Raw genomic sequence first — 22,346 nt, forward strand, 5'->3', positions numbered from 1 at the left:
AACCATCATTGTAATCAGCTTTAGAACATTTTCTTCACCCTCAAAAAAAGCCTTTAGCTGTTTACAATAGCCAGGACATGGAAGGAACCTAAACGTCCATCAATAGAGGAATGGATAAAGAAGATGTGGTACATATATAGAATGGAATATTACTCAGCCATAAAAAGGAATGAAATGGCATCATTTGTAGAGATGTGGATGGACCTAGAGTCTGTCATACAGAGTGAAGTAAGTCAGAAAGAGAAAAACATATTGTATATTAATGCATATATTTGGAATCTAGAAAAATGGTATAGATTATCTTATTGGCAAAGCAGAAATAGAGACACAGACATAGAGAACAAACGTATGGACATCGAGGGGGGAAGGGGGAGGTGGGATGAATTGGGAGATGGGGATTGACATATATACACTATTGATACTATGTATAAAATAGATAACTAATGAGAACTACTATATAGCACAAGGAACTCTACTCAGTGCTCTGTGGTGACCTAAATGGAAAGGAAATCCAAAAAAAAGGGGATATATGTATACATATAGCTGATTCACTTTGCTATACAGTAGAAACTAACACAACATTGTAAAGCAACTATACTCCAATAAAAATTTAAAAAAAAAAAAGCCTTTAGCTATCACCCGTTTTCCAATCTTCCCATCCCCCCCAGTCCTAGGCAACCATTAATCCATTTTCTGTCTCTGTAGAATTGCCTTTTCTGTACACTTCATATGTATGGAATCACATAATATGTCATCTTTTGTAACTAGCTTCTTTCACTGAGCATAATGTTTTCAAGGTTTATCTATGTTGTAGTATGTATCAATACTTCATTCCTTTTTATAGCCAAATAATATTCCATTGGATGGATATATGTACCTTGTTTAGTTTATCCATTCAACAGGTGGTGGGCATTTAGGTTGGTTCCGCCTTTTGGCTATTATCAATAATGCTACTATAAAATATTCATGTACAAGTTTCTGTGTGGACATGTATTTTCATTTCTCTTAGGTATATATCCAGGTGTGGAATTGCTGGGTCAGATGATATACCTATGTGTAATTATTTGAGTCACTGCCAGACGTTTCCAAAGTGGCTGCACCATTTTACACTCCTACCAACAGCGTATGAGGGTTTCAATTTCTCCACATTCTCACTAACACTTAAATTATTTGTCTTTTTGATTACTAGTGGATGTGATGTAGTATCTCATTGTGGTTTTGATTTGTATTCCCTGATGACTAAAAATGTTAAGCATCTTTTCATGTACTTTTTGGCCCTTTGTATATCTTCTTTGGAGAAATGCTTAATCTGAATAACATTTAATAATTAGCCCATTAATTATTAATCTAATTAATAAAATTAGATTACTTTTATTGTTGAGTTGTAAGAGTTCTTCATATATTCCAGATACAAACTCTTTATCAGATGTATGATTTGCACACATTTTCTCCCATTGTATAGATTGTCTTTTCACTTTCTTAATAGTGTCATTCGAAACACAAAATTTTTAATTCTGATGAAGTCAAATTTGTTAATTTTTTGTTAAATTTTGTTAGTACTGATGAAGTTGAATTTGTTAATCTTTCGTTGCTTGTGCTTTTGGTGTCATATCTAAGAAACCACTGCCTTATCCAAGGTCACAAAGATTTACCCCTATGGTATCTTCTAAGAGTTTTAGTTTTTGCTCTTACATCTAGGTCTTTGATCCATTTTGAGTTAATTTTTGTATATGGTGTGAGATAGGGGTCCAATTTCATTTTTTTGCATATAGATATCCAGTTGTCCCAGCACCATTTGTTGAAGAGACTATTCTTTCCCCACTGAATGGTCTTGGCACCGTTATAAAAAAATTGATTTACCATAGAGATATGGGTTTATTTTTGGACTCTCAATTCTCTTCTATTGATCTATACATCTATCTTCTGCCAGTACCACACTATCTTGATTACTTTTGCTTCATGGTAAGTTTTGAAATCAAAAAGTGTAAGTTCTCTAAACATTGTTCTTCTTTTCAAGATTATTTTGGCTATTCTGTGTTGCTTGAGTTTCATGTGAATTTTATGATCAGTGCATCAATTTCTACGAGGAACCAGCTGAGATTCTGTTAGGGATTGCATTGAATAAAATGAACTTTTAAAATGGTAGATCTTGTTATGGTGTTATTATTATTCTATGAGAAATAAGAATAAAGTAGCACTTCATCAAGTGGTTTCATGAGACTCAGCTTATGGGAGTTAACAAATATCAGTGTGTGTCATCATCTAGATCCAGAGTTGCCAAATTCTCACTATACTGCTTCCTATGTATCTTTCAAAACCATGCTTCCTTCTCCATCTCTGCTCTAAAGTTATAAAATACATCCCTAACTTTTCACAATCTTCTAAGAGTTTATAACATGAAATGTAGAAAGGTTGCAACCATGTAGGTCCATTTACATCCCCTGTCCTTCATGCATAGTTGTTATAATTATTACATCCACATACATCATAAACCCCATAATACAATGTTATAATTTTTATTTAAACAATTATTTGTATTTTAAAGAAATTAAGATGACAAAATAATTTTTTATAGTTATCCACCTATTTACCATTCTCAATGATCTTCATTCCATCCTGTAGATTTGAGTGTTTATCTGGTTTCATTTTCCTTCCATCTGAAGAACTTCCTTTAGCATTTCCTGTAGTGCTAGTCTGCTGTTGACATATTCTCTTAGATTTCCTTTAATCTAAAAATCTGTTTTTCACCTTTATTCTTGAAGGATATATTCACTAAATATAGAATCCTGGAATGACAGGGGTTCCCCCCCCCCCCCCCCCTGTACTTTAAAGATGTGGTGCCAGTCTTCTGGCCTCCTTTGTTTCTGAAAGAAGTCTCAGGTTATTTGAGACTTTGTCCCCCTGTACACAGAGATAACAATGTGTTGTTATCTCTGACTACTTTCAAGATTTTATCTTTATTTCATTTTCAGAAATTTGACTATAATGTCTCCAGGTATGCTGTTGCTGTTGTTTTTAAAATCCTCCTTGGGAGTATCCTGAGCTTTTTAAATCTATAAATTTACACCTTTACCAAATGTAGCCATTTCTTAAAACTCTTTTTTCAAACATTTTCTGTCCCATTTTTCCTCTCTTTTCCTTCTAGGACATCAGTTACATGTATGTTAGACATTTTGATATTACCCGACACGTCCTTGAAGTGCTGTTCATTTTTTTTTTTAATGTGTATGTCCTTCAGAATGGATAATTTCTATTGATCTACCTTCAACTTTACTAAGTCTTCTGTAATCTTTCTTCTGCTCTTAAAGCCACCCAGCGATTTTGTATATGATATTGAAATTTTCATTTATGATATTGGCTTTTCTGAGAAATTTTGAGAATTTCCATTTTGTTCTTTTTTATAGTTACTATTCTGCTGAGATTTTCTGTTCTTTTATTTATGGCAAATACATTTCCTTTATGTCCTTGGGCATAGTTGTAATAGCTGCTTTTAAATCCTTGTCTGCTGTCCTAGTATCTGAATCATCTTGGAGTTGGTCTTCATTGGCTATCTTTTTTCTTAGATTGTTGTGTTTTCTTGTTTTTTGGTATATCAGGGAATTTTGATTGTATCCTGGATGTTACGAATGATGCATTGTAGAGTCTCTGGATTCTGTTATGTTTCTCTGAAGAAAATTGGTTTAGATTTTAGCTTGTAGTTAACTTGACTGAATTCAAACTGTAAATTTTGTCTCTCCCCTGTGGTGGGTAGCAGCTCAAATTTAAGTGCAATTTTCTTAGCCTTATCTGGCTGCTTTGTGTCTTCCCCATCTATTTGCAGCTTAGGTGTCAACCGGAGATTTGGGCTCCCTCTCTCCTTTTTTGGATTCCCCTCTCCTCACTCTCCAGTAACTGTGGTTGCCCTCATCAAACCAATAATAATTCAGGTTTTTCTGTCAGACTTTTAGCTGTCCTACACGCATACACTGGGGCCTACCTTCAGGCTAAATGTTACTTAAAAAGAAAGAAACTTTGTGATGTCCTTTTCTTCCAAGTGTCAACTTCTTTCCAGCGTCTGCCTGCTTTTTTCTTTTTCATTTTTTTGTTTCATTTTCATTTTTTCATTTCATTCTCCATCATTTTCAGATAGCCAATGTTTAGATTTTGTTTAGAGTTTATAGTTGGATATCACTGGATTTTGTTGATTGATTGTAAAGAAGTCTATGGTCAGAAAAAAATGGCTAGGAATCCCTGATCTCACTGTTAAAAGGGATTGTTATTTTTATCCCATATAATATGATTTTCTAACTCCCCACACTTTAGTCTCATTTTATTTCCTTACTGGGACAGCTAATCCTCAACATTCATCTAAGCACTATTAAATTCATGGGTTATTTTATTTAATTTTCACAACTACTCTATGGGGAAGATGGCTTTGTTATCCCCATTTCACAGATGAGAAAACTTAGCAGGAGAGATTAAGCCGTTTATCAAAGTCACTGCACATGAGTGGCATTCACAAGGGCTGTTCACTCTACAGCCCGTCTTTTTTCTCAGTCTGGCTATAAGACACAGCTTGCCCTGGCCATGAGGGCAAGTTTTCAGGACCAAGGCCATAGCTGGAGGGAGAAGGTGGAAGGAGTCATCTATGACTTTGATCTTGACCCAGTCCTTGCTAGTCATCCAAGTCAGAGGCTTATCCCAGCTGGGCATAACCAACAGAATCCACCCTAGTTAACAAGAATGAAGTCCAAGAAGAGTTCAAGAGGATGTTAGGTAGTTGGCAACATCTCTAGGAGGGCCCGAGGGTCCAGTATGGGGGCCAGCTTTAAGTGCAGCTGCTAACAATGCCCACAGCACCCCGGACACTGGCTGTCTCTTGGCCTCCCCAGAGTGAAGCCCAGCAGCACCTGCTCCTTATACCTTTCACTGATGCCCTGACGGCTCTCACCAGCGTGTGTGTTGTCAGATCCTTCCTCTCATGCCTCATCCCAGCCGCGAAGGAGGCTGGGCAACCAAAGGGTTCAACTGATGTGCACATTCCATGTCAGTGAACCATTGGGCAGATTCCATGTGACCTGCTTTTCTTATAATAATTTCTCCCAGTAAGAGGCCCGAACAACCCCTTTCTATGCTGCCTGACTTTGAGTTTTCCCCGTTTAGAGAAAAGCCAAACTCTGCAAGTAGACGGTTTTATGCGAGCATGACTCATGCTGGTTTTCGTTTAACTGTTATTGCACCTTGACTATGATAAAATGACGGTATTTGGAAAGTAAGCTAGATTTTCTAGTTATTATAATAAAAATTGGATTCTAAAGATATACTTGTTGAAACTTTCAATTTGTTCAGTGTCACCTCCAATTTTTGGCCAAGTAGACAAGGGTTTATAACAGTGCTGCCCTGGTTCCCAGGACTCTACATTGGGATCTGGGCCTTGGAGGGTTATCTAGCCAAAAGGGAGTGTCTGGAAAGCTTAGTGGGTTATGTGCTTTTCAAGTGACCTTTGGAATTTTGACTGAAAATGGTAGAGACAAATCAGTTGGAGGGATGGAAAGGGGTAACCCTGCCCGCCTGCAGTCCCTGAACTGCTAAATCAATATGGACAGGAAACTCAATTCCATATTTGGGGGAAATGGGCTTATGTTGAATAAAAGAGTTTCACTGTAACTGACTGGTTTATAGATTTTCTTGGTGACAAAAATGAAAATAAAGTATTGTTTGGGCTTTTATTGTCATTTATTTCTGTTCAAGTATATGAAAACTAAACTAAATCCCTGTCTCATTATCCTAAGGCTAGTGTTTTCAGGGTCTATTCAGCAGTCATATGATTTGGGATTTTTGGAGCAATCCCAGTTTCTTATTATTTAATTACTGTTTAATTCTTTTATATATCTTTATGTATAATAAGAAGTCTCACCCATTTGCAATTTCCTCTCTAGTTTCCCTGCTTATGCCCCCTTCCTGAGATGTTCTAGACAAAGACAGCATACATGTAGACCTTCCTTCTTTTTACACTAATGGAAGCACATTTACTGCACTGGGTGTATATGTATATGTATAATATATATTCATATCCACATGTATGCAAGTGTATTTTATACATATGTATATATGAATGAATATATCAGAGCTCTATGTGTTCATAGACAGATTTTCCTTCTTCTTAACAGAGATACAGAGGATTATTAACCAGCTATCCCATGGTTATTTAACCAGTCTTATATTAATAGACAGACATTCCATTGTTTCCAGTCTTTCGCGACTCTAAGCAATGTTTTGGTCAATATCCATGTATGTACCTCTTTGTGCACATATGAGAGTTCATGAGATTAAATTTCTGTAAGTGAGATTACTAGGTGAAAGGTTAATAACACTTTCAAATTAGATAGGCGTTGCTAACTTGGCCTCCAAAGAGATTGTATTAATCAATATACAATCCTAGCTGTTTGCCCTACCCATTTATCAGTACAGCACATTACACCTATCCAACTGGTGTAGTTTTAATGTATATCTTTTATTCAGAGTATTAGCACTTTTAAACATGTTTAAAATCCATTTGCACTTACTGTTTTTTTTTTTTTTTTTTTTTTAATAAACTCTCTGACCATGCTCATTTTCCTTTGGACTGTGATTCTTTTTCATATTGATTTGTAGAAGTTCTTTATATATAAATTATATATATAATTTCTAAAATAAATGAGCTTTCCTCATTTTAAGTAAAGATGACCTTATTATGTAACAACCTAAATGGGAAAAGAATTTGAAACAGAATGTATATGTATAACTGAATCACCTTGCTGTACGCCTGAAACTATCACAGCATTGCTAATTAACTATACTCCAATATAAAATAAAAAGTTAAAAAAAAAAGAATAAAAGTTGAATTGAATTATCGGCAAAAAAAAAAGTAAAGAAGACTTGTTAAATGTAAAACTAGATGTGATTCTGTGTCTATAGGTGTGGTTCTTCAGATGAGCAAATTCATAAATCAGGAACAATTCATTCTTAGAGCATGTTTCCAGATTTTTTTTATTTGGAAAGTATGCTCATTAAAAAGCATTTTGAAGTAATTTACAAAACTATGCTATCCATTATGGCATTACATGTTTGCAGAGTAAATTAAAGTGACTTTAAAACATTTTATAGTTTATAAAACTATAAAAGTTATAAAAGTATAAAATGTACGTGACTTAAAATATTTTTATAGTTTATAAAATTATAAAAGCCATAAATATATACTCATCTGTTTTTAAAAGTCCAATATACATAAGTGTGTAAATTTAAAAGTACAAGTTATCTCTCTTCCTACCAAGGCAGCGCCCCTGTTAACAGTTTGGTGTGTATTCCTCCTAACTGCTTTCCATACACCAACAATATGTATTTAAATAATGTTTTCCTCAGAAAGTGGAAGCTGCATGCTGTTCTGTAACTTGATTTTTTTCAGTTAAGGATTAATCTTGGATGTCAAGAATGGTAACTTTTGCAAATTAGTTTTTTAACTCTGTAAGTTGACAGTATATCACCACAGATATGGCTTCCTTTGGGAGTAATCCAGCCCCAGCTAATGGGCTAGAACAGATAAGGCCTTTGGAGACCTATCAAATAGCTCACTGTATGCAGATCATTCCTCCTGTAGCTCCAGTGTCTGCACCTGGGGGACGTTTTATACATACTTGGGGGTGCTTAGACTGAAGGGAGTTGCTAAACCTAATCCCAAGGAAAAAGGGCTCCAACTGAGGCCTTCACGAGCCAGCACCTAAAAACTCATTTTGATTTTCAAAAGATTTGTCTTCTCCCCTAATTTAAGGGGTTTTGTTTTTTAAGATGCACCTTGCATGAGTCCTTGGAATCAGCAAAGACAAAGAATGGGGTCAAAATGGTGGGTGCACAGAAGTGGGCTCCAAGGAGCCTCACCCCATCTCTCGAGAAGTGCGCTTGTCTGGTCTACAACCTGGACCAGCCCCTGCCTCCTGCGTGGGCCTGCAGGAGGCCGGCCTGTTCTCCCAGGTGAATCTGATGTCCAGTCACCTCCAGGGACTAAGTCTTGCTCTCCTGGGGCCCCCACCCAGCAGTGCCCTACAGATAGCAGGCGCTCTGGAGCCAAGGTGGAGGGAGAGGTCCAGGGTCGTCATGCAGGGCTGAGAAGTTTGCGCTGCACAAACGCCTCCGATGCAGGAGGCCTCCACTCACCAAGCCTTGTGTCCTGGCCTGGCTGCATCTCTCCAGAGAAAGGAGCCCTTTTTCCTCCCAACAAAGGCACTTTCTGCTCAGCCAGACCCCTGGGGGCTGCATGTGCCTGAGGGGGACTTCCTCCGAGTCAGCTCAGAGGCACTAAGCAGACTCTCCAAGCCCTGGCAGTCTTGTCTGGCACAGCTTCAGGAGGCTCCAGATGGGTCTGCCCTGGGGAGCCCTGACCCAGGGGGGTTGGGTCTTCCCCAGCATCCTTTGGGCCCACCCTTGAGCTGCCCTCCTAGGCTTGGGAACAAACTGAGCTCTGGGAGGGTGGCCGGGTAGCAGTTTTCCTGAATAGAATCCATTCTGTGTTCATTCAACAAATATTTGAGGCGCTACCATATGCCAAGGCCTGTTCTAGCTCTGGAAATAGGCAGAACAGGACAGACAAGGTCCAGTCTTTGTGGAGCTGGCATTCTAAGTGGGGGAAGCCAGACAGGGAACAAGTCAAATGAGTAAACAAGACCATTTTCCAGGAGGGTAAAGTAAAACGCACAATGGCCTAACGAGTGATGGGGGAGGTGGCTCGTGTGCACCGCGTACCTGAGAGGAACCTCTTGGAGAAGGTGCGGCTCAAATGACAGGAAGGAAGGAGTCTTGCCGACATCTGGGAAGATCATTCCAGGGAGCCGGCAGAGCAGAGCGCAGCGCCCCGAGGCTGCGAGCCCAGTGGGCAGCCAGGGAGAGTCTGAGGTGTAAGCAGAGGTGAGGGCCAAGCCTTGCAGGGCCTTGTGGTCAGGCCGAGATGCGGCACGTCCTCTTCCACACGCGACGGGCGGTCACGGGAGGGTGAAGCAGGTGAGTGTCATGATCCAACTGCATGTTTAAAGGGTAACTTAGGCTGCTCCGTGGGGGAGAGCTGGGGGGCAAGGAGCAAGGAGGGCAGCGGGGAGACACTTAGAGGCCTGCTGTGTGGTCCAGGTGAGAGAGTGTGGGACCAGGATGTCTGCAGTGAGATCGAGAGAAGCCATGGACTGGGATACAGCTTTGGGATTACTGCTGGCTGACATGTCCTTGCACAGAAGCAGGGCCTGGGGCCTCCAGACAAGGCCAGAAGCAGTGGTATCACACCGTCCTGTTTGCACTGAATGGGTGCCGGCCCCGCCACGGTGCTGAGACCCTGCCTGGGGGATTCCCCCGTATCATCCTTCAACTCAGGTATGGGGGCCCCTGAGAGGGACCCTCAAGCTGGATCCTCGACATTAGAGGGCGCCACTCATGCCCTCCTCTGACTGCTCCCTTCCCTCTGGGTGAGGACCCTACAGGCCAAGGAATTTCCTGCCCGAACAGCCCAGAGCCAGCTGCCTGGGCCCTCACGGGCCGCTTTTCCAGGCACTTGGCAGTGTGCACACCCCTAGATCAAGGGGTGACGGGAGGAGGGAAATTTTCAGGGGGTATGGGTAACGTTGGAATCCTGTGCTGGGAACCTACACCCGGCTGACTAAGGACCCTTCTGGTGGGGGATGGCACAAGGGGTGGGAAGAGAAGGGGGTGGTTGGCTCTCCCGGCACCACCGTGTCCCAGAGTCCAGTTCTAAATTTAAATCTGGCCTTCTAGGACGTTGCGAAGATTTATTTGTCAAGTCAGAAAGGTAGAACATATTTTATCTAACAGTTTCTGCATTTGATTGATAACTTTTAATGTTTAAATAGATGGTATGGGGGCTGCCATTTGTAATCTTTTTCCGGATCCCACAATAATACGAGGTGGTGGGCCCACCCACATCCACAGCTTGCTTTCTGCCGTGTCCCCCAAATGCTCGATGACTAGTTCTGGGATCCGTTATCTGCCAAAGGGGTTTACCAACATAAAGGACTTTTCCCAACTCGCTAAGCAAAATTAAGATAATGGATAGAACTTTCTGAATCTTTTATTTTGACTCAACTTTTCTCTTTCTAAAATCTTTGCTGTCTCCTACCGCTCATCTGCCAGCAGCTGCGAGCACATAAACAGAAAACATAACAAACCCCATACACATTAGAGTAGATGAAAACTGAGAGAAAACTGGAAACAGCTGAATCTGACAGCGTGGATTTTTTATGGACCTGAGTACTCATGGTTGTGATTTCAGATGGTATACATACGTATACATACATAGTCATCTTTCCTAACGGTTAAATCACTTCTAGCTCATGGTGACAGAATTAATTATGCCTTGTAATATTCCGTGTGACTTCTCAGTGCTTTGTCCTAGAACAAGCTGAGAATGCACTACAGTGAATTATTGCCCCCAATTTACAGAAAAGAAAACAAAGGCTCCGAGATATTCAATAACTTTCCCAAGGTCACCCTAGTGAGTGTTGAAGTAGGGGTTTTAACAGGTCTGAGGAATCCCACACACCACCGGACCTCCTGTGAGATAGAACACGTAATCTAAGAGTAATAAGAATGTCTTCTCCAAGTACCCAGAATCTGTTCGTAAGAAACACTAGACTCTTGGTTGACTGTCCACTGAGTTCATATGCTTTACCTGTCAATACCTAAAGCTAAGACGAATAGTATAAAACTCACTAGCCAGTGCATTTGTATTGACAAAAAGTAACTGGTGTTTTGTTTTGTTTGTCTAAGTTCTAGGAAGGTCTCTGAGAGTATTTTATTGAATCACTATTAGATATCCTATATTAGCCAGAGGGCAAACTGTGACTGAAAATATAGCTCTTGTCTTTTATCTTAATTCGCCCTTATTAATTATCTTAACTAGTCCTGCTTTGGAGTGACCAATCCTACAACCATTTAGCTGTAGATAAAGTTAGAAACTAAATCAGAAGGGTTTATTCCAGCTTTGCTCTTCAGCATTCAATTGATTTTCAAACGTAGGTACTAATCTCTTGGATGCGTTGCATTAGGAAGGTTGAATCAAAGGAAAATAAAAACTTCCTCGCTCTGTCTTCTCAAAATGGTTAGCATTGTGAACGACTCTGGAACTAGGCTCCATTCCAGAGCACCCCAAACTCAGGACCACAATTCATGGAGGGAAGGGCTCCCGCCCACTCGCTCCCCACCCAGCCTGCCCGCCCCCGGCTCAGCAGCCTTCCCTCCTGAGCTGTTTGGAGCATAATTCACACCTACGAAATGCATTTTTTCACTTCTGTGGCTGATTTTCTCTTTTGTCAAAAGTAGAGCCAGAGCACGCCTCTCCTCTCCCCGGGCTCATGCGGTGGCAGAAGTCAGGCCGGCTGAGCTGGTGGCCTCGGAGCTGGGGGGTCCCTGCCCCATGCCGCCCTGCCGAGCGCACTGAGGCCAGGGCTTATGAGAAAGCTCTCCCTCTACTCGCTCCTTAAGCACTGCCAAGTGCCATCAATTAAGATGAAGCAGAAGGATCGTAAAGGTGGTCAGATTTACGAGCTTCTTTTTTTTACTGGCTCTGCCTCAACCGAGCGTGAGCCACAGAGCCATTTCCCTCCCAAGCCATTTCCCTCCCGTTCCAGCCAAACGCTGGCTGCCCACGTGTCCTATCAGGCCACAGCCCCCTTCCAGCCGTGGGCACCTCCCAGGGAAAGTGGCTCCACCAACCCTGGGGTCTCCCCCAGGTTCTGCAGCCCATTCTTGTTTCACGGCTTAGAAGGCCCCAGGACTCTCCCTCACCTCTGCGCAGCCCACCCACAAACCCACTACTTGCCCTCTAAACCGCTTCCTCCGCACCCCAAGGTGTTCTCTTAGACCTCAAAGGAAAAACTAGACTATGGACGTGGATCCTAGCGGCTGTTCTTGGGTCATGGTCCTCTCCTCCAGAATCGCAAATCACGCAGGGGGTGTCCTGTGGGTGGTGAGATCCCAAGACCCCCAGGGGCTTGGAGGGGACCCTCTATCTTCCCTGCATCACATATGTTGGGGGATGGTGACCCCAGCCAGAAGCCAGGCATTCAGCCCCCACCCAGTCTCCCAAGTCCTGACATTTCGTTCAAACCCGTCCCTGCCCTCTATCCCCCATCCTGGGGCCTCAGGCCTCCACTGCTTCTCATCTGATCCACCCTCCCCTCTCCAGCCCCTACCAGAGTGGCCTTTCAGGAACCCAGATTGGATCACAGCACTCCCCTGCTAAAAGCTGGACGGCAAAAGCCTGAGAGGCTCTCTCCTTCACCTGGAGCCGCCTTGGCCATGAACCAAGCCCTGTCTGTGGATCCAGCCTTATCTAGGCCCCTCCTCAGCAATCCCTGCGCTCCAGCCCGTCAAACGCCTTGTCCTTTGTTACCAGAACATGCCTTGCACTTGCAGCTGCTCCACCTTTGCACCTGCCGTTCCGCAAACGGCACCTATCCTTCCAGCAAATTCCTGCTCATCCTTCAAGCTGGGGCTCAAAGGTCCACTCCTGCATGAAGCCCTCTCCAACCTCCTATCTCAGTCAGCTCAAGCTGCCATAACAAAATGCCACAGACTGGGTGCTTAAACAACAGAAATGAGTTTTCTCGCAGTTCTGGAGGCTGGAAGTCTGAGATTAGGGTGCCAGCATGGTCGGGTTCTGGTGAGGGCTCCCTTCCTGGCTTGCAGATGCCACCTTCTCCCTATGCCCTCACAAGGGGCAGAGGGAGAGAGAATTTCCCTCTTGTCCTCTTTCTATCAGCCCACCAATCCTATCAGGTTAGGACCCCACCCTTATGACTTTATTGAACCTTAATTACCTCCTGAAAAATCCATCTCCAAATACAGTTACGTTAGGGGTCATGACTTCAACATATGAATTTGAGGAGGACACAATTTAGCCCATAGCACCTCCTCAGACGAAGCTGGTTACACCCTCCTCCAAAGCCATATTTGCTAGAGCAGGACATCCCTTTGTCACAGCACATTCATCCTTCATCCGCATTTGTGTCTCCTAACAGACATTTGATGAATTAATGGACTCCATGCCTCTACCCAGTTCCATTTCCTGCTCCTTCAGCATCACCTCCTCTGTGAGGAGGCCCTTGTCTCTCAGCAGATTTTGTGTGATAACCTGTCTGTCTCCCCAGCTGTGCCCAGAGCTCTGAGAAGGCAGGGGCCACTTCTCACTCACCTCTGGGCACTAGGCACCTTGCACAGAGCTGGCCTCGTGGGGAGCTTTCTGCTTCTTCTATGGGAGGACCTGCAGCTGCAGGCTGGACAAGGCCTTATTCCAATACTTCTCCAGCCCCAGGAGCCTCTGCGGTTTCCTCGGATCCTAAGAGGACACATTCCTGCTGCCTGTGCAGGAGAGCAGGTGTACACGCTAGGACAGGTCACTTTCCGTAGCCCTTTCTTTGTTCCTGCACTGGAGCAGACCGTTATTTTTAGCACTGCAGCAAAAATGAAAATCCCATGCCATGTTTTTGGGTTTCCCTCCAGGTCTCCACAGGTGCACGGTGTATAAATGGTCCTACACCCGGGCCCAGAGCTCCTCAGCTCACATAGGCTATTTATTTAATGTATCTACTTTTACCCCCAGTCCAAAAGCATCAAGCTCTGGACCAAAGCCTGAAGCAGTTGGGCCATTAATCATTGGGAATATGTTGAATAGGAACTTGATTAAAGCACAGTATGCGTTCCCCAGACGAGGTTGCTTCTTTAATGTGACCACAGTGGAAGCTCAGCCTCCCCGGGCCTTGCTTTTACGCTGCGCCTCCTTGAGGGCTCCTGGGCCGGTTGTGGCGTCTTGCCAGCCTTTTGAAGGCCGCTGTCCGGAAGGGGTCTTGACCAGCGCAGCCCGGCGATTCTCAAGCAGGCAAACTTCCAAACAGCACCCAGGCGGCGTTGGGCTTCAGGGCACTTAGTCCGTAAGGGGCAATGGGGGGTACAGGCGTGAGCGACTTGCGGGCCCACGAGGCCCCTTGGGAGCCGGCTGTCCCCGCGATCCCGAAGTAGAACGCGCGAGGCGCCACGTGGCTGGGGAAACGCGCTGCCTTGAACCCCTTCCCCCCGCAGCAGCGAGTGCGGAGGCGGCATGGCGCCCAGGGGTCACCGGGGCCGGACCGCCTTGTTCCCCAGGATTCCGGGGACCCAGCGCCCCGCGAACCACCCTGCAGGGTTCTCTCATTAGGTGCTCGGACCCTGGGCCGCAGAGACTCGGAGGCCCCGACTCCCTCGACACCCCTGCTCCCTCCTTGGAGAGCACCTGAATGGGGCGTAGGGGAGAAGGCTGTGGATTCCAACTCCGTTGACCGCCGGCCCCGCTTCGCGATCCCAGTCTGGGAGTCAAATTCGCCTCCTCCCTCTGTGCGTCCCCCCCTCGCCCCGGTACCCCAGCCGGGGAATCCAGTTCGGCCCGTCCCGCAGGAAAAAGTTGGCGGCCCCGCGCCGGGTAGCAGCGCCAGCTCCGTGCACCTAGCAACACCTAGAGCTCCGGCTAGGAGAAGTAATCAAAACGAAAAAGTTTTCCAGCCCAGGCGGGTGGACCAGCCGGGTCCTCAGCCGGGCCGCGGCAGCCTCTCCTTCCCTCCGCTCCCCGCGGGGTCCTAGCGCCCTGCACCGCGAGGCCATGGGACCCCGGAGTACTGGGAGGGGCGGAGCGGGAGGAGAGGTACTTTTGCGCGGAGTCGGTGAGGACGCCTGGAGATCAGAGAGAGTCGCAAAATCCTCTGCCCTCGGCCTCTCCACGCGGCAGTGTGCGCTGGGCCGCACGTCCCAAACGGCCCCCCACCCCTTCTCTACGCCGCCGCCTTCCAGAGAGCCCGGACCCGGACAGGACTAGTTCTAGCTTTTAAAGCGAGTCCGCGCCAGAGAAGCTCAGAGACCAAGACTTGCCCCCCCGGCCCCCCCAACCAATCCCACCCCCCTGCGCGGCGCCTGGGTGCTCCCGGACTCCCCGACCGTTGGCTGGAGTTGGGTGCCCTGCGGAGGCTAGAGGAGGGGGCCCTACCACCGACCACGTGTGCGCGGGGACGACAACTCTGCCGAGGGTGGGGCACCGCGCGCCGGTCGCGGTTCGGCTGGCGGCGCGGGAGGTAGTGGGCGTTGCACCGCGGCCCCTCCCCGCCAGCGCTGCGCTCTCGCTTCACTCGCCGCCCTCTGCAGACCGCAGGCGCTAAGACCCAGGAGGTGCTGCTCCGTCGTCGCCGAAGGTCCACGGCGGGTTTGGACACTAGAGGGCGACCACCAACCCGGTATAAATGCGGGGCCCGCGCGGGCCTGGCCATTCGCGACCGGTAGCCGAGCGGGCGCGAGCGAGTAGGGGCTCCGGGTGGGCGGCGGCAGCAGCGGCGCCCCGCGCAGGCTGGAGGCCGCCGAGGCTCGCCATGCCGGGAGGACTTTAGCTCCCCCATGGAGTCGGCCGACTTCTACGAGGCGGAGCCGCGGCCCCCGATGAGCAGCCACCTCCAGAGCCCCCCGCACGCGCCCAGCAGCGCCGCTTTTGGCTTTCTCCGGGGCGCGGGCCCCGCGCAGCCCCCAGCCCCACCTGCCGCCCCGGAGCCGCTGGGCGGCATCTGCGAACACGAGACGTCCATCGACATCAGCGCCTACATCGACCCGGCCGCCTTCAACGACGAGTTCCTGGCCGACCTGTTCCAGCACAGCCGGCAGCAGGAGAAGGCCAAGGCGGCCGCGGCCCCCGCAGGAGGCGGCGGCGACTTTGACTACCCGGGCGCCCCCGTGGGCCCCGGCGGCGCCGTCATGCCCGGAGGGGCGCACGGCCCCCCGCCGGGCTACGGCTGCTCGGCGGCCGGCTACCTGGACGGCAGGCTGGAACCCCTGTACGAGCGCGTCGGGGCGCCGGCTCTGCGGCCGCTGGTGATCAAGCAGGAGCCGCGCGAGGAGGACGAGGCGAAGCAGCTGGCGCTGGCCGGCCTCTTTCCCTACCAGCCTCCGCCGCCGCCGCCACCACAGCACTCACACCCGCCGCCCGCTCACCTGGCCGCCCCGCACCTGCAGTTCCAGATCGCGCACTGCGGCCAGACCACCATGCACCTGCAGCCCGGCCACCCCACGCCGCCGCCCACGCCCGTGCCCAGCCCGCACCCAGCGCCCGCGCTCGGCGCCGCTGGCCTGCCAGGCCCCGGTGGCGCGCTCAAGGGGCTGGCCGTCGGGCACCCAGACATCCGCGCGGGCGGCGGCGGCGGCGGCGCGGGCAAAGGCAAGAAGTCCGTGGACAAGAACAGCAACGAGTACCGGGTGCGGCGCGAGCGCAACAACATCGCGGTGCGCAAGAGCCGGGACAAGGCCAAGCAGCGCAACGTGGAGACGCAGCAGAAGGTGCTGGAGCTGACCAGTGACAATGACCGCCTGCGCAAGCGGGTGGAACAACTGAGCCGCGAACTGGACACGCTGCGGGGCATCTTCCGCCAGCTGCCCGAGAGCTCCCTGGTCAAGGCCATGGGCAACTGCGCGTGAGGCGCGCGGCGGCGGGACCGCCCTGGGCCGGCCGCTGGCTGGGACCCAGGGAGTGGTTTCGGGTCGCCGGATCTCAAGACTGCCCGAGCCGCGCAAGCCAGGACTAGGAGATTCCGGTGCAGCCTGAGAGCCTGGCCTGCCGCGCGTGCCCCTGGCCTTCCTCTGCGCCCGACACGGTGCGTCTAAGATGAGGGGTCAGACAGAGAGGAGAAGCGCCGTGGGGCAGAGCCGGGAGCCCGGCAACTCTAGTATTAAAGGAATAACCCTGTGCCTTGGAAACGCAAACTCACGGCTCCGATTCCTACCGAGTAGGGGGAGCAAATATGTGCCTTGTCATTTTATTTGGAGGGTTCCTGGCCCCGCGAGAGAAGAAGGGGTGCAGGCCCCCCCCACCCCCGGCAGGAGGAAGGTTCAGGGAGCAGAGATCCCGATAAGCCGGCCCCAGCCGCTCCTGAGCGCCTATCCTTGGAGGGGAGGAAACACAGGGACTTGGGGCTTTGAACCTAAGGTTGTTCCCCTAGTTCTACATGAAGGTGGAGGGTCCCTAGTTCCTTGCCTCTAAACTCCCAGCCTGCAACAGGCTGGGCTCTTCTGGGCAGAACTCACTGAGATGGGCGTCACCAGGTGACCAGTGGGAGCCTCCGGCCCCCAGTCAGATCAGAAAGCCAGGTCGTGGGTTAGGTATGAGGACGTATGTTCATGGGTGGCCTGGTGGGAGAGGGGAACCTAGAGATCTGGTCTGGGGGTTAGTAGGGGGGTGGTGAAGGGACACTGGGACCATCAGCCTTGTCTGTACTGTATGTCGCCAGCATTGCCATACAAACATGAAGCACAATCAGTCCATCCCAGAGGGACCGAAGTTATGAGAAGCTTTCCAAATATTTTGCTTTATCAGCCGATATCAACACTTGTATCTGGCCTCTCTGTGTCCCAGCGGTGCCTTGTGCAATGTGAATGTGCACGTCTATGCTAAACCACCATTTTATTTGGTTTTTGTTTTGTTTTGGTTTTGCTCAGATACTTGCCAAAATGAGACTCTTCGTCAGCAGCTGCAGGGAGGGTCTGTGGCTCTCTTTCCTTTTGGTTTTGGGATTGCTTTTGCTCCCAGGGGAACCGAAGAGGCGAGGTGGGCTTCCCCTTTCCCCTCAGCTTTCCCTGGGGGTAGCTGTGGGCCTCGGTCCCCTCCAGCCCGGGCTGCCCACAGCTTTGTCCCCCGCAGAGGCCCTGGCTCCCGGTCTGGAAGGGAGGCGGCCTCAGCCAGCACTCACAGATCAGATCGCTGGGCCTGGGAGCAGGGAAGGCTGGCTTGGTTCTCTTCTTTGGGGAGAACATAGAGTTTCATGCTAGATGTTTTATGTATTATATCTATAATATAAACATATCAAAGTCAGTTTTGGTGTCTTTTTAAAACCAGAAAAGCTACTTCCAAGGTTTTCTGTGGGCCAGGTCACATTTGTAAATAATCACAGCATATTCTCTGGCTGAGAGCCTGACTTTCATTAGCTCTCCACCCATCCCGAGCCCCTCTTTACATTAAAGGGGTGACTTCTCCCAACCAAGGCAAATAAATGGCAGAAGGAGGACGAGGCTCCAAGCTGAGAATGCCAGAGCCTGAAGAGTCTCTGGGCGTGTGGCAGGGGGAGGGGTGTGTGGGGTGTCACGGGGCCTTGGTGTGGCCTCTCCTCAGCCCCTGGGAGGAGAAGAGGGACTCGGAGGGGGGGCCCTCTGCCTGAAGTTGCCACGGCCTCTTTGGGACTCGGGCAGGCCTGCCCCAGGGTTCCAGGCTCCAAGGGCCCTTTGACCACACTTACTTCCAGATCACTGACAGCTCCAGCTCTGGAGCAGCGCTGCTCACACCTTCCTTTGCCCCAGCCCTCCGGCGGGACCGTGGGCGGCCAGGTAGAGGCCACTAGCGGTAGGACCCTCCACCCCTCCCCGCTAGCTCTGGCCCATGTGGCTGCAGCCTATCCCAGCGGGGCCCTGAAGGGAGACCTCTACCCAGCCTTCCTCACCTGCCCTGCCCCAGCCCACCCAAGAAGGAGGACCCACCACAGGCCTGCGCGGGATGTCTGGCCCTTCCTCACCTACTGCCTGGCAAGGAGACAGCCCCAGCATCTGCTTCCCCACTGTGCCCACCCTGGACCAAGCCCCCCACTCCAATGACCGCCCCGTGAGGACAGGCACCTGGAACCCCCTTAGCAGCGGTGATGGCCAACCAAGGGAGGGCACGCCCTTATGCCTGAAAGCACAGGGCCTTGGGGGGAGGTAACCCAGGAGGCTGGCAGGGCTTTCAGAGTTGACCCTCTCTGAGGGTAAAAGGCAAAACCCTTTACCTTCTGTTTTCACCTGCAGAGCGTTCAATTGAGCAGCTGACAGTATATGCCAATGCGGGCTGTGACCGTTTCAAGAAATTACACATTCTTTTTAAATTCTGAAAGCTTTTGCTTCACCTGCCTGTGTGGTTAGCGGGGTGACTTGCCCCCTTCCCGCCCCACTCCCCCACCCCCTCGGCCGCCCTCTGTCTGTCCATCCGGTGTCTTCCCTCCTCCTCACCCGTGGCCGCCCTTGGCGGAAGAAAGGCCGCGAGCCCCGGTGAGGAGGAGGCAGCCTGCCCCGCCGCCTGGGAACCAAGGACGCAGAGCCCCACCGCCTGCCTAGAGGCCTGGGGCAGGCCACAGCTTGCTAGGCCCCAGCAAACCCTCTCTGAGTTCAGTGCTAATTCCAGTTTTTCTTGTTTGAGGGGGCCAAGCCTCGGCTTCCCCCTTTGCCCCCAGAACAGATCCCAAGACGAGTGGGGGAGGGGCACCCCTCTTGCCCTCACTCCTCCCCCTCCTGTCCCACTGTCCCATCTCCAGGGGTTTCCTCTTTCAAAGCTGTCAGCTCACAAAAGGGCAACGCTCCTGCCGCAGATCCTGAGGTCCAAGGCAGGCTTTGTTGGGGACAAGTCAGCCCCAGGAAAGGGATGGGGCCAGTGGGGTCCCCAGTAGACAGAGAAGCCTGCTTGGGGGGAGAGGGCAGCATGGGGTGAACCCGCCCAGCACGTGCTCTTTGCCCAGCCGGAGGGGTCCCCAAGTGGGTGGCTCCTCGCCACCCACTGCTTCCTGAAGGGCTCCCCACGGTTCCCCCCCCGACTGCAGCCTTCATGAAGACCCACTTCAAGAGCCTGGCACCGAACACACCCCAAGTATTTACTGGATGCCTACTGTGTATCAGGGGAAATGAACAGCCTTGTGGACCCAAGATGAGCTTCAAGTGTGACAGGGCAATAAGGGGAAGTTCAAAGTGTGAATAGAGGCCACCAAGGAAGGCTTCCTGGAGGCAGCAGCTTTGACCAAGACCTGGCCATGGACCAAGTCCAACATGCCTGGATGCCTCTCTCTTGTACTCTCCCATGGGAGGCAACAGGGACCTCACGTCCTCAGTAGGCCACTCGAGCCCAGTGTCCCCTGAAAGCACTGTTCAGGAGAGCCAGCCTCCAGGGAAGGAGCAAGGGCAGAAGGGAGAGAGGGAAGCGTCCCTTTGCACCAGATGCCTCCTAATGGTTGAGCAGTGTCACAATGTCACCCTTATCTCTTGGATCTCCTGGGAATCTGTGAACATGGGGTTTGGCCCTGACACCCGTGATGAGCCACTGGGACTGGTGAGGAGTGTCTGCCCCTCCCAGGTCTTCCGCTCCCTCCTTCCCAGGCAGGAACCTGCCAGGCCTCCTCCAAAAGCTCCTCATGGGAGGAGAGGGGGCAGTGGGGGGAGGAAGCGGGAAGCCACTCATGGAACAGGTCAAGGGGGAGCAGAAACCCGGACCTTGCTCAGCCATGAAGCCTCACCTTCCAGGCACCCTCGGGCCTTCCACAGACATGGGGCAGCATCCTCGCCCCGGGCACAGGCGATATCCCATTTCTTTCTTTCCTGTGCTGGCGGGAAGGGCAAGGCTTTACTCTTCTCTTCTTCTTTTTTTTTTTTTTTAATTTATTTATGGCTGTGTTGGGTCTTCATTTCTGTGCGAGGGCTTTCTCCAGTTGCGGCAAGTGGGGGCCACTCCTCATCGCGGTGCGCGGGCCTCTCACCATCGCGGCCTCTTGTTGCGGAGCACAGGCTCCAGACGCGCAGGCTCAGCAATTGTGGCTCACGGGCCCAGCCGTTCCGCGGCACGTGGGATCCTCCCAGACCAGGGCTCGAACCCGTGTCTCCTGCATTGGCAGGCAGACTGTCAACCACTGCGCCACCATGGAAGTCCCCACTCTTCTCTTCTTTAAATGAAACTAAACCACAAGCACCTTTGAAAGATTTCTTGTCTCTGTGAGAGACTTGTGCTATCTCCCTTCTCTGGACATCCCTGCTTCTCCCCCTCCCCCATACCCCTGTCTGTGGATGGAGGATTTGACGTAAGCAGAGACACAGGAAAGATACCAATTCACTATCAAAGCATCCTAGCCCCATCCCAGAGCAATTAAAAAGCCAGATGGAATCTCCGGGAAAACGGCATTAATAACGCAAACAATCTGTGCAGGCCGGCAGGGACCCAGGGGCTGTGGGCGGGGGCGGGGGGAGGCTGGGGTGCTGGAGCGTGAGCTTAAAGCAAGGTCTCAGCCGCGTTGTGGCTAACCAGGGATGGGGCCATCACAAAGAGCATGTATGCCTAGGTCTGGCCACAGCTGGGTTGTCCCCTCTAGCCCCTCAACGGCCCACGGTGCATCCTGGATCCTGGTCATTGTAGACAGAGCCAGACAAATGTGGAACCCATTACCCAGGCAGCCACAGCCTCGGCCAGCCCCATTCTGGCACCCAAGAGCTTTTCTTCTCTTCACTTTTATTTGTATTTATTATTTTTCTAGCCTTCTGACCCCACCCATCTGAAACAGACCTCCCCAGGTGCATGTCTCCCAAAGATGCTCTTCCTCTTCATTAGCGGTGTCCAAACCTACTGCCCATACCTGAGAACAGCGGGTCCCCACTGGGGTTGGGGACCTAGTGGGGCCTGAACCCCAGGGGCTCCCCTTAGATTACAGAATGGCAGGCAGTTCTGGCAGGACCAGCTGAGCTCTCAGAAGCTGGCATGGTTGCTAGGGGAGCAGGGGTCCATACCGCCTGGCGGCCTTGTGGGACCCAGAAGGGGCTGAATGAGAACCACAGGAAAAGAACCTTCTGCTGCTCTGAAGCCTCTTCTAGGCAGAGCCAAGGCAGAGTCTTCCGTAGCCCCATTTTTCACACCATGGTTTGGAGCCCCACCCAGCGTGGACTTAAAGATGTGGTTTTCTTATATCCATCAAGTTGGGATGGGAGTTTGTGTTTTACAAACATCCTTTGTTTCTTACATACCCAAAGAGTCACTTTCCGAACTTCATCTTCTCCTTCCCCGTCCCCACCCTCCACCCTCACCCTCACCCTCACCCCCCCTGGAAACTGTTCTCCCCAAGGTCACCATGAGCTCCGGGAGTCAAATCACATGAATTCGCCTGGGATCCTGCCTTTCTTGGCCTCTGGGTGAATTTGGCCCCAGTGGACGTCCAGTGTCTGGCCCACAGCAGGTCTTCAACACGTGTGTCTGAAAGCACAGATCTCTCTGCAACTCATCTCTCCCCTTTAAAAAGCATCCACACCCTCTCCTCTTCATGCAGGGGTCTGTGGGGTTGGCCTGAGGTCCACCAAGCAGGGGTTTGAGGGTTGGGAGGCAACACAAGGGCACCGGAGATAAGACTCCACTGTGCCGGCCCTCTTTAGGGGAATTGTTGCTTCTACAAAGTTAATTTTTAAATGCAAGAATCCTAAGAAAGGTAACTTATCCAGTTCTAGATAATCCTCAACACCTCTGAGTGATTAGCTTACCACCAGGTCTAGCCAGGCCCCAATGAGATGGT

The 22,346-nt window shown here is 50.0% G+C and overlaps 1 protein-coding gene across 1 annotated transcript; it reads left to right on the forward strand.

Annotated features, from left to right (window-relative positions):
* Nucleotides 1–15,170: 15,170 nt before the first annotated feature.
* On the forward strand, nucleotides 15,171–17,881 carry CEBPA (CCAAT enhancer binding protein alpha). The gene has a single exon (XM_036834596.1). It carries the CDS (start codon nucleotides 15,424–15,426, stop codon nucleotides 16,489–16,491), a length of 1,068 nt encoding a protein of 355 aa, XP_036690491.1. The 5' UTR covers nucleotides 15,171–15,423; the 3' UTR covers nucleotides 16,492–17,881.
* Nucleotides 17,882–22,346: the final 4,465 nt, after the last annotated feature.

Source organism: Balaenoptera musculus, chromosome 19 (genome assembly GCF_009873245.2).
Source record: "Balaenoptera musculus isolate JJ_BM4_2016_0621 chromosome 19, mBalMus1.pri.v3, whole genome shotgun sequence".
Classification (NCBI taxonomy): Eukaryota; Metazoa; Chordata; class Mammalia; order Artiodactyla; family Balaenopteridae; genus Balaenoptera; species Balaenoptera musculus.